At 46.2% G+C, this 12,304-nt stretch overlaps 1 protein-coding gene across 11 annotated transcripts in view; it reads right to left on the bottom strand.

Annotated features, from left to right (window-relative positions):
• Window positions 1-12,304, bottom strand: part of ANKRD6 (ankyrin repeat domain 6) — a 186,466-nt gene that overhangs the window by 1,144 nt on the left and 173,018 nt on the right. For 9 of the 11 annotated variants that reach the window (XM_032858110.1, XM_032858112.1, XM_032858113.1 and 6 more), the window contains 6 exons: window positions 11,784-11,888; window positions 10,363-10,497; window positions 9,847-10,032; window positions 9,227-9,379; window positions 1,758-1,871; window positions 911-1,037 (listed from right to left, as the gene is read on the bottom strand). In XM_032858110.1, coding sequence (XP_032714001.1) covers window positions 911-1,037; window positions 1,758-1,871; window positions 9,227-9,379; window positions 9,847-10,032; window positions 10,363-10,497; window positions 11,784-11,888 — 820 coding nt within the window. The remainder of the gene's footprint in view (window positions 1-910; window positions 1,038-1,757; window positions 1,872-9,226; window positions 9,380-9,846; window positions 10,033-10,362; window positions 10,498-11,783; window positions 11,889-12,304) is intronic. The other 2 variants (XM_032858117.1, XM_032858116.1) reach the window with 1 other exon arrangement.

The raw sequence follows: 12,304 nt of genomic DNA, 5'->3' as shown, positions 1-12,304 counted from the left end.
TCCTTTAGCCAGCTAGAAAGCTTAGAAGGTTCTGGGTATCATTTTGTGATTGCTAAGGATGTGCAAGGATCTCCAAAACAGAACTGGGTATGTACTGATGATACTGAATCTGCCCATTCCCTAATTTCTGGGCCTTTTCCACACCCCCAGTTATTAGCTCCTTGACTCGAGCCCCAGTTTGGTGAGGTGGTCATATTCTCTATACCCAGAGCTCCAGCCAAGTTCCATAAAGAGACCTGGCATGACAAATTTGCCCAGGTTTTCCCCAATGTTATGGGCACAAAGAAGATACAAACCACAGTTCCAGAAATGGTCTACAATAACATAATATGCTTGACATATCAGAATTCCTCACAGAGGCCTAATTACAAAGGCTCTAAGTGTCCTCAAAATTATCACTGAGTAAAAGCACTGTGGCTAATGAGAAGACACTTTGCTTGAAAGATGTCTCTGTCTAGCACCTTGGGGCAGCCTCAATATAGGAACTGCTGCTCACGGAGGCTTTACATAGTTGGACAAAGGTCAAATGCTGATCAGGGAGAAGAAAGGAGAAAGTAGCCCAAGGGCCAGGGCAAGAGCCCTGCCGAGGAGACAGATGTTCATTCCTCACTCTTCATCTTTGGGACCTACTCTGACACCATCAACACTGTACCTGAAACACTGTCATCACCAGTCAACAATTATTTTACTCCTTCATTTAGATATGTCTGAATACTTAAATAGGAGTACTTTCCTACTGTATAGCAACTGGACGTACAGCGGTAAGCAACGTATGTCCTTAGCCCTATAGAATTTACAATCTGGTGTTTTCCACAGCCCTATCCTAGGGGCTGCCTTTGGATACAGCAGAGAACAATCTCGGGGGTTTTACCACCTTTGGGTGGAATGGTGCTCTCTGCACACGCGTTACCTGTAGAGGACTCGCAAGTAGATGGTGTGGATTTGGTCCTAGAGGCCCTAGAATCTCCAGAAAGCTTCAGCTCCAGATTCTGAATCTTTAACATGCACCAGGTTTTTAATTCATCCACCAGTGACATCTAAGAAAACAAAACAAAACACACACACACACAAACCCACACAAATGATCAGGTGAGTTGCGCATGTGGTTTATGAAAGAAAGCATCAAGAGTGGACTCTTCAGTTATGATAGTTCAGAGCATCGTCTTGACCCGCCTAAAAGCTGTGGCTTATCTCCCTCCCCGCCACAAGCCACACAGCCTTCTCTGCTGCCCTCTGCAGACCAAGCTTCACCCAGCACCAAACCTGACAGTTTCTATAATCTGAGTGGCTTAGGGCAAGAGATACCTTTAACACCCAAAGCTTCCCAAATCCTACGAATCAAGAGTATCTGGCTGCTTAGGAGCATGAACTCACACACACTCAACAAGGACTCAGTTTATGTTGTCTTAGGGAGACAAACTCCCCAAGGGCAGGAACCAAGCCTCGCTCAGCAACAGAGCAATGCCCAACAGACGCACAGTACACAGAAGTGATTCAAAGCAGAGACCACAGCTTCCCCAGCATATTCTGTGAACGGTTTAGTCTCCACCTATTGCCAGAAAATTCGGCAACAAAAGGACTGAACTACATGTTCTTTTCTATTCGTTATATAAATGAATAAAAGGACATTGTAAAGAGGACATGTTACACGTTACAAATGCTTTCCTGGGCTCCGGGCCTCTGGGTTTTCAGTGATGGTCTTATCTCAGTGGAGGGGAGTGGTAAATACCCAGCTAAGGACAGATCCTGGTTTTCACCTGTCGTTTCTCTCCCTCGTGCTTCTCCGTGTCCGAGTGCTGCTGCAGGCGGTTCAGGCACTCGGTTCTCTCCGCTGAGAGCCGCTCCACCATCAGCTTGTCCAAAACACGCATCTAGGATTCAACGGGCAGACAGCGTAGGACTGAGACGATCTAAGGATGGGTCCCGGTCTCTTAACTCCTGAGACGGGGCTCTGGGGGACCGAGCAGGGGCCAGAGAGAATAGAAGCAAACCTCAACTTCTCTTCTACCCTTGTTTCATCTAGTCTCCATCAGACTCCAGGTTTTCACCATCCCTGAGCCTGTTTCTGTATAGTCAAGGCTTCTTCTTCTCATTTATTAAAGTCCTAAGGGACTGAAGAGACTGAACACGCAGTAAATTTAAACTTAGGCCAACAGACCTTGTACCTAGAATTTTTATAGGTTTCAGAACCTTATTTCCAAGACTATCATTGAAATGAAAAACTATTTCTAAAAGACTGCAGCCGGGGGTGGTGCCTGGGTGGCTCCGTGGGTTAAGCCTCTGCCTTGGGCTCAGGTCATGATCTCAGGGTCCTGGGATCGAGCCCCGCATCGGGCTCTCTGCTCAGCGGGGAGCCTGCTTCCTCCTCTCTCTCTGCCTCTCTGCCTGCTTGCGATCTCTGTCTGTCAAATAAATGAACAAAATCTTAAAAAAAAATAAAATAAAATAAAAGACTGCAGCTGTACCCTTCCAATTAGTTCTTAACACCCCACCCGAAGCGTCAGTGGCTGCCTGTGAGGTAGCGAAAGAAGCCGAACGCTCAGCATTTTACCCAGTGTCCAATGAACAAACGCCCTGGGGCTTCCCTGAGAGGAACCAAAGCAAGCGTGAAGAAGGATGGGGAAGGGGCTTAAAGGGCTTGCGTCAGAGAACAAATGATTGTCCCCTTTCAGTCGCACCCCCCTGGCTCTCCCCAACATCATGACATTCCCCTGCAGGGCCCTCACACCCAGGAGAGCCAAACTTCCGCTGCTCAGACAAGGCCCGAACAAGGGAGAGGAAACTTGTCGGCAGGGGCCAGCCCACAGGGGCTCGCTGCTGGGCTCGTCTCCTGTCAGGGACACACAGGAAGCTCAAAAAACTAAAAGAGCAGCAGAAGGTCTGGAGATGCGGTGAGCACCTTCTGTTTGGTTCCTTCAGCCCTCCTGTCTTCCTGTGGGCCGCTCTCCGGTCTCCTCAGATTGGCCGACTCCCCTCCCTCCTTATCCCGGTCACGGAGTTGCTCTAACTTAGCCCCAGGGCACGGCTGACCGATGCCTGCGAAGGACTCAGGCCACCCCAGAGTCCTTTACCTGCGATCAGGAATTAGGACAAAGAGTCTACACCCCCGTCCGTCACCCTCCTTGAAATGAAGTGAGGTCCTTGAGAAGATCCAGCATTTATCGAATACACTCCTCTCCGGGCTTAGGCTGGCTGAAGGGGGTTTTATTTATAAGACAGTCTTAACTAATATATTATGGCACTAGGAGAAGACTTCTTGAAGGGGCTTTCCATGAAGTACAAATAGCAGAGGAACCTAAAATTCTCTACCTCACCAACAAACAAGGAAACCAGAATTAAACAATATTCTTAATCAGTTCAGCAAAAGCTTCAAAAATGGTAATATTAATGACTGCAAAAGTTCAAGATGGAGACTCAATTTATATCCTTACCCGGCCTGTTGGATATAAATTCACACAACTTTTCTGTTAAGTAGATTACTAATATTTGTCAAGAGCCTTAAACATATTCTTTTTTTTTTTTTTTTAAGATTTTATTTGTTTATTTGACAGAGACACAGCGAGAGAGGGAACACAAGCATGGGGAGTGGGAGAGGGAGAAGCAGGCTTCCCGCAGAGCAAGGAGCCTGATGTTGGGCTCGATCCTAGGACCCCAGGATCATGACCGGAGCCAAAGGCAGATGCTTAACGACTGAGCTGCCCAGGCGCCCCAAACATATTCTTAACTCTGGACCCAGTTATCCTAAATCTGAGCAAACAACTTGAAAAGCAAACGTTTACCCACATAAATGTTCATCAGGGCATTATTTATAAGAGTGAAAAACTATAAGCAATTTCAAAATCTAATAAAAAATACGCTGGAATATTATGAAGCAAAGGACATGGGAAAGTGCTCAGGATATCAAATCAGGTGAAAAAAGCTGGTAGCAAAAATATACAACTTAAGGTGACCTAACCTAAGGTGTCATCTAGTCTTCATCAGACTCTAGGTTTTCACCGTCCCTGAGCCCGTTTCTGTGTAGTCAAGTCTTCTTTTTCTCATTTGTTAAAGTCCTAAGGGTTTGAAGAGACTGAGCCCACAGTGAGTCCACAACTTGAGCCAATGCAGACCTAGTATTAAGGTAACCTAAGGTGTAACTCAGGGAGGTGAGTGGTGCTTGGGCGAAAGTGGTGATGGGGGTTAAGGAATGAACTTCATGGGACGAGCCCTGGGGGATGTGTGGAATTGCTGAACCACCCCACGGCACACCTGAAACAGAGCACTGTTAACTATGCTGGATGTGGGAAACAAACATGTAATAGACAAAACTGAATTACATGTTCCACTCCATACACGGAAGAGTACATTGCCCTTAATTAGCACACCAAAACCCAAGACGACTAGGACATTACCAAATTTAAACATAAGCTTAAAGATGGTCCGAGATGGTGAGGCAGTAAGACCCTGTCGTCTCCTCCACAAACACACCAAATCTACACCTATTTATAGAGCAATTCCTCCCGATGACCTGGGGGATGACGGAGCAGTTTCTGCACCACAGAAGATAGACCATACAGAGAACAGCAAAGGAGACAGAGACGCGGTAACAGAGGGAACCCCCCGCCCCAACACTGAACTGTAGTGGAGACAGTACTGAGGGAAGGTGGGAAGATTTGTCTGCCCTGGTGCACAGAAAAAAAGCCAGGATTTAAGAGGGCAGCGAGAATACAAAGGAACCAGAACCTGCCAAATGTCAGGGCAGCCACTGGAACACTCTCTGGGTCAGAAGGGCTGGCAAGCACCAGAGTCTATGTTCCTCCTTCACCTTGATATTGCGGAGCAGGGCCTGGGAACCCCCACCATCCTGCCACCTCAACGAGCCCTGCCCTAACCCTCAGCAGCCCGATCTGTCCCACCAAGGCAGCCCCAGCATGGTACAGTGCTCACGACAGTTCCAGCCGTTTGGCCAAGGTGACACAGGCTCAGAGTACCTTGAACACTCCAGGCCCACATCGCTCCAACTCCAAATGACTTGCCAGGGCACACTAAACGCAGCGTTCTGAGTCATCCTGGCCTGAGTCCCCCTTGGCTCCAGATGCTTAAAGGCACACACAGATGATGTGGTAGGGTGCATCCCATGAAGGGCACCCTGGAACACATCACCTCGTACCCACTTTGGCTTCCGCTCACCTGCGTGGGGTCTCTGGCTCAGAGGGCCCCGGGACTGCCCCAATCTGCACTCACTTTAGTTCAGGGCATTCCACTAAGACAGCCCCAATACAAAGATCCTGGGGACCCATCCTGCCCCCGCCCACACCAGCCACAGTTGTGCCAGCCAGCAGAAGTCCCCAAGCACACACCCTCTACATAGGGAATGACCACACATAAGAGCGTTCCTTCAAGTTTAGGAGAAGCAGCTGTTCTGCCTCATTCATAGAAACAAAAGCAGAAAGTCAAGCAAATGAGGAGACAGAGGAATAGGCTTCAAACAAAAGAACAAGACAAAAAAGCAAGAAAAAGAACTAAGCAAAACAGAGGTAACTAATCCTAGTGATAAGGTTCAATGTAATGGTCTTAAAGACGCTCACCAGTTGCACAGAAGGGGATGAACTCAGAACTTCAATAAAGAGACAGAAAACATAAAAAGAAGCAATCAGAGATGAAGAATATAGTAAACAGAAGGAAAAATATAATAGAAGGAACCAACAGACCAGGAGATGAAGAAGAATGAATCTGGAATCTGGGAGATGAGGCAATGGAAAGCACCCAGACTGAACAAGAAGAAAAATGCATTTCGAGATAGCTAGAAACTTCCCTCAGCTGGGGAAGGGAAACCCTAGGTTCAGGAAGCACAGAGAGTTCTAAACAAAAGGAACCCAAAGAAGATACACACCATGACACATAATTAAAATGTCAAAAAATAAAAATAAAGAGAATTTCAAAAGCAGCCAAAGAAAAGTAGTAACATTTAAGGAAATGCCCATAAGGCTATCAGCGGATTTTTCAGAAACTCTGAGGCCAGAGGAAGTGACAGGATATATTCAAAGTCCTGAAACAAAAAAACCTACAACTGACAATATTCAGCCCAGAAGAATATTTATTCTTCAGAATCCAAAGAGAGATAAAGACTTTCCCAAACAGAAGTTAAAAGACTTCGTCACCATTAAAACAGCCTTACAAGAAAATGTTTTTAAAGATTTCATTTGTTTGAGAGAGTGAGTGAGCAAAAAAGCACATGCGAACAGGAGCCAAGGGAAGGGGAGAGGGAGAGGGAAAAGCAGACTCCCCACTGAGCAGGGAGCCTGACATGGGGCTCGATCCCCGGACTCCGGGTTCATGACCAGAGTTGAAGACAGACGCTTAACCCAGGTGCCCCAATCTTACAAGACCTTTTAAAGAGATTTTTTAAAAGTAGTAAAAAGGCAATAATTAGAAAATTATGACAAAAAATTGATGAGTAAAAGCAACATACAGTAAAGTAGTAAAGCAATCACTTATAAAACTAGTATGAAGGTTAAGGGACAAAAGAAGTGAAAGTGTATCTTTAAAGTTAGTTAGGGAAACTCAAAAGAAAAAGAAACAAAATAACATAAAAACCATGGGAGGTGGTCAGTAAAAATGAAGTTCTTTTTTAATGTATTCAAACTTAAGTGACTTTTTTTTTTTTTTTTTTTTGGGAAAGAGAGCAGGCATGTGCACATGAGCAGAGGGTGGCAGTGGGGAGAGGTGGGGCGGAAGGAGAGGGAGAGAGAGAAGCTCAACTATGCTCCGTGCCTGGTGCAGAGCCCAATGTGGGACTTGATCTCATGACTCTGAGATCACGACCCGATCCAAAAATCAAGAGAGTTGGTCACTTAACCGACTGAGCCACCCAGCCTCCCAAAGTGACCATCAATTTAACATAGACTTCTATATACCTAGGATATTATATAGAAATCTCATGGTAAACACAAACCCCAAACCTAAGATACACACACACACATACAAGAAAGTGAAGCAGAACATTAAAGAAATTCACCAATCAAGGAAACAGAGCAAGAGAGGAACAGAGAAGAACTATGAAACAACAAGAAAACAGTAAAATGGCAATAGGTACATACCTATCAATAATTAAATGTAAATTATTAATTATAATTATCAATTATATATAATTATATTAATTATAAAATTTAATTATTAACTAAATGTAAAATATTAAATGATCCAGTCAAAAGATAAGGGGTGACTGAACGGATTAAAAAAATAAGACCCATCTATTTGCTGCCAAAAGATACTTACTTCAGACTTAAAGGCACACACAGACTAAGAGTGAAGGGATAGAAGATATTCCATGCAAACAGAAGGGGAGTGGGGAGAAGGTAGCCAGGGTAGCAATGCTTATATCATAAGAAACAGACTTTAAAACAAAGACTGGGGCACCTGGGTGGCTCAGTTGGTTAAACAACTGCCTTCGGCTCAGGTCATGATCCTGGAGTCCCAGGATCAGGTCCCACATCAGACTCCAAGCTCCACGGGGAGTCTGCTTCTCCCTCTGACCTTCTCCCCTCTCATGCTCTCTCTCACTGTCTCTCTCTCAAATAAATACATAAAATCTTAAAACAAAAAACAAAAAAAGATTGAACAAGAGAAAAAGAAGGGCTTTACATAATGTTAAAGAGATCAATCCAACAAGAGAATTCTAATGATTATAAATACATATGCACCCAACATCAAAGCGCCTAAATACATAAAGCAAATATTAGGAGACATAAAGGGAGAAATTGATAGTAATACAGTAATACCAGGAGACTTTAACTTCCCACTTACATCAGTGGATAAGCCATTCAGATAGAAAATAAAGAAGCTATCTTTTTTTTTTTTTTTAAGATTCTATTTATTTGATAGAGAGTGTGCAAGAGAGAGCGCACACATGCGCACAAGCAGGGGGAGCGGCAGGCAGAGAGAGCAGCAGGCTCGCAGCGGAGGAGAGAGCCTGATGCAGGACTTGATCCCAGGACCCTGGGATCATGACCTCAGCTGAAGGCAGAGGCTCAACAAACTGAGCCACCCAGGTGCCCAGGAAATTGTCTTTGAACCACACATTAGACCATTTGGACTTAACAGGTATTTATAGAACATTTTATCCAAAAACAACAAAATACACATTCAAGTGCACATGGAACATTCTTCAGGATAGATCATGTGTTAAAACTAATCTCAATAAATGTAAAATGACTAAAATCATATGAAGCACCTTTTCTGACCATAAAGTATGAAACTAGAAATCAACTGCAAGAAAAATATGGAAAAACCAAAAACACATGGTTTAAACAACATGCTATTAAACAACCAATGGGTCAACAAAGAAATCAAACTAAAAAAACTAAAAAGAAAAAAAAATATATATATATATATATGGAGACAAATGAAAATAAAAACAATAGTTCAAAATCTTTGGGACACAGCAAAAGGAGTTCTCAGAGGGAAATTTAGGTAATATGGGCCTACCTCAAGAAACAAACAAAATCTCAAACAAAAAAAACTAATCTTACACCTAAAGGAACTATAAGATGAAAAAGCCCAAAGTGAGAAAAAAAGAATAAATGTCAGAGAGAAATAAATGAATCAGAAACTAAATAAAAACAACAGAAAAGATCAGTGAAACCAAGAGCTGCTTCTTTGAAAAGAAAATTAATAAACTTTAGCCAGAATCATCAAGTGACATCATTGCAGTGACATCGATGAACTAGAGGGTATTATGCTGAGTTAAATTAGTCAATCAGAGAAAGACAGTTATCATATGATCTCACTCATATGTGGAATTTAAGGGACAAAATAGAGGACTGTGGGGGACAAGAGAGAAGAATAAAAGAAAATGAAACCAGAGAAGGAGACAAACCATAAGAGACTCAATCACAGGAAACAAACTATGTGGCTGGAGGGGAGTGGGGTGGGGGCTGGGGTAACTGGCTGATGGACATTAAGGAGGGCACATGAAGTAATGAGCACTGGGTATTATATAAGACTGATGAATCACAGACCAATACCTCTGAAACCAACAATATGTTAATTAACTGAACTTAAATTTTTAAAAAAGATTTTTAAAAATCTGAATAAATGGGCTTGAAAGAAACCAGAACTCTTCCTGACAGCCCAGCTGAAATGCTCAGGGCAGAGGCTGTGGAACAGAAGGATGCTGGAGGGCTCTTTCTGATTTCCATTTCCTGTACGGGCAGCGGGACCTGAAGAGTTCCGGCAACTCACTGACCTGATGCTGGGTCTTGCCCTCCATGTGTCCCAGCTTTGTGTTCATTTTATCCTGCACGGACCCCAGCTCTGCTCTGATCTCCTCCACAGCTGCCTCCAGCTGGTTCTCCAGCTTGTTGATTAGGGGTTCACATCGACAACCATTGATCGGTGCCTGACAGGGGAACAGCAAAGAAATCAATCCGCTCATTTGTTCCTTCCACAAATTGGTTTTAAGTCCCCATCCAGCGCCAGTCAGTATGCCAGGGGGATACGGATGATGGAGGGGGCCGACGGATTCCTGGCATAACTCTGGGATGTCCAGTGGGCCAAGCCTTGAGCCCAACAGGCATTAGGAAGTTTCAGAGAGTACCAATCCTTGCTGCTTTTATCTACTCTGGGGCCTCAAAATGATCCAGTCCCCTAAGGATGGTGTAGAAAGCCGTGTGACTGCCCCTGTGTGCCTGGGCCTCAGCGAGGGGGCGCACCTGCAGTTTAGGTCAGGAGGGCCACCTGGTTTATCTTCAGAGCTCATGCCTTAAGTCAACACTGAAAATGGGTATTAGTCCCCAGCAATAGTAATAAACGCACAGCCTTGCTTAAGGCCGAGGGTCCCAGGTCTGGACGGGGCTCATCGTGTACCTGCATCACTTTCCCGTCCTTGCCCCGGTACAGCGTGTAGAGCTGGTAGGCTCTGAACTCATGGGGAGGGGGAGGGGGGGAGCATCGGTGCCGGGGCCTCTTTCTAGGATGATTATGGGCATGCGCACTCTTCTGGTGTCCAGGCTGCTGGTCTGCTGGTGGGGTGGGATCAGAAAACGCGGACACCTGTGGGAGAGGAAGAGACAGTACCCCTGAGCACTGGGACATCTGCAGGACTGATGCCCAGTGCACCACGCCCACCTCACCCACCTCTGACTAAAGAACCTGACTTGGTTGGTCTCATGGCATTCCTCTCTAAGCACCCCATGTCAAAAGAAATCGACCAGCCCACTAACCTTGTGTTTGAAATTGGCCAGATTTCATTTTTGTGCTCTGGCTCCCAACCAGCAAGCCAAGCAAAGCGGCGTTTTTAGCTACTGGGCATGACGCTACCCCGGGGCCCTCTGTCAACCCATCTCCCAGCCCTCCCCTGGCTGTTTTCATGGGCCTCCTGACCTTGGGCCTTGACTTTCTCTGCCGATTGTCCTTTGCTCTGGGCTCTGGGGAGGCAGACAGAAAATCTTCTCTGGCCTCTTCTTTTCTGGGTACAGCATGTTCGCTGCTGGGGGTGTCTCCTGCTGAGACACTTCCCTATAGAGGAAAGAAAAAAAGCCCAGAAACCAGTTCTAATTGCCCCCCTCTGCCTTTTTCTGTAATGGTGTAAAATTCTGGTTGCAAGACGGCATCCACTAAGGGACCCAGGGGACTCTGAGCCGATGACAAATAGGGAACACTGCCTGCTGGCCGACACTGACCGTGTTCCATTTTCCCAGTCACTCGAGTATTTGACTTTGCCTTTATTAGGGGCCAAACCAAACAGTCTTGGGTCTAATTCTATATTCTAGAGCTTCAGGAACCTACCACAAACACCTCAGCATTAGAGATTTTTTATTTTTTTTTTTTTTGCATTTCAACAACCACAGCAACAAAAATACCATTCATTCTCTGAACTTGGACCTCACAATTCATAATGGAGTATGAGAAACCTCTAAAACATCAACAATAAAAAAAATCACATTTCCACTCCTTATAGAACTCTTACCAATTAATATATACAATACACCTACAGGAACTTAATCAGACTTACACCGCCTTAAACCTGGAAATGGATAAGATTTTAAAATAGAATAATGAGGACTTAGTATAAAATTTTATGGGCCAAAAGTTGTCTTTATATCCTAGCCTTTCTCGTTCTGGGAGATTGGCAAGGCACGGTGCATTCCACGGCTATGGTGCCTAGTCGCGCCGGCTGTCCCTGTATGAGGGCACCTGGCAGAGGGACCTGAAATCCAGCTCGGGCACTCTTTACCGTATGTGCCCCGAGCGGGGCTGGGGTGCCCAGGGGGTGTCTTCTTCTCAAGTCTCACAGAGGAATCACATGGGCGACCATAGCCTCAGTCCACTCCCTAAGCAGAAAGGAAGGAAGCAACCTAGGCCAGCGGGTGTCAAACTTAAGTCTGCATCAGAGTCACCCGCAGGGCTTGTTCCAACCCAGCTTGCCAGGCCCCTCCCAGAGCATCTGATCCAGGGCTTCTGCACTTTTAACAAGGTCCCAGACGATACAGTGGACACCACGCTTTGCCAGCCACTGCCCTGTACGATTAAGGGCACAGTGTCCAAGGCGGAGCTGTCCACATGGTGGTGACAGGGCCACAGATACAGGGGGCTGGAAAAGACCGGCAGGTGACACACGATCTGAACCCTTGGAGGAGTGGAGGACAGGGAGCCGAAGAGAAAGCACGGACAGCAGTTTGAAGAAGCAGTGGAAAGGAGAGACAGAGGGCGTGGCCGCTGCCCCACAAGCCTAGAAGCCGCGTGAGTCTCCCACCCTCTGGGAGGGGGTGAAGTTGGGGAGGCGCAGGAGGGCTACCCCCCACCTTGCTTTGTGCCACCTCATCTCTTGGCACAGACTGAGCTCTCCTCTCTTCCTTGAGCCTCTCTCTCTTTTTCCTCAGGCTTCGCCCACGACTGAAGCGCAAGACCTGAAGGAGGCAAGAGGCATCGTTACAAACCCCCGGTGCGCAACGTCGGCATGATGGACTCGTCCTTGGACCCGGTGCTCTGATCTAATGCAGCTTCCAGCCTGGTGGGAGACCCGGCGTTCACGTCCACAAGCACTTCCAGACTGTCTGCTAGGCTCCCAAGGTCCCGTGCCAGGCTCTCTAAGGACCCAGAGAGGAGGAGCCCCTTATCCCTGATTTCCAGGAGCTTCAGGTCTAGGACAAGAACAACGGCCACCATATAGGCATATGCAGGCTGTGCACGCTGAACTCCAGGGACCACAGCTCAGAGAGACTAGGACAGGCATGGCATCCCCCAGAGTGGTAGAACATGGCAGCCCCGGGCCAGGCACAGGCTCACTATCTTGGTACACGGGACCTGAACTAGCCCATCAGAT

This window comes from Lontra canadensis, unplaced genomic scaffold (genome assembly GCF_010015895.1).
Source record: "Lontra canadensis isolate GAN:19392208 unplaced genomic scaffold, GSC_riverotter_1.0 scaffold14, whole genome shotgun sequence".
Taxonomy (NCBI): Eukaryota; Metazoa; Chordata; class Mammalia; order Carnivora; family Mustelidae; genus Lontra; species Lontra canadensis.
This window is presented reverse-complemented; position numbering and strand designations above follow the sequence as displayed.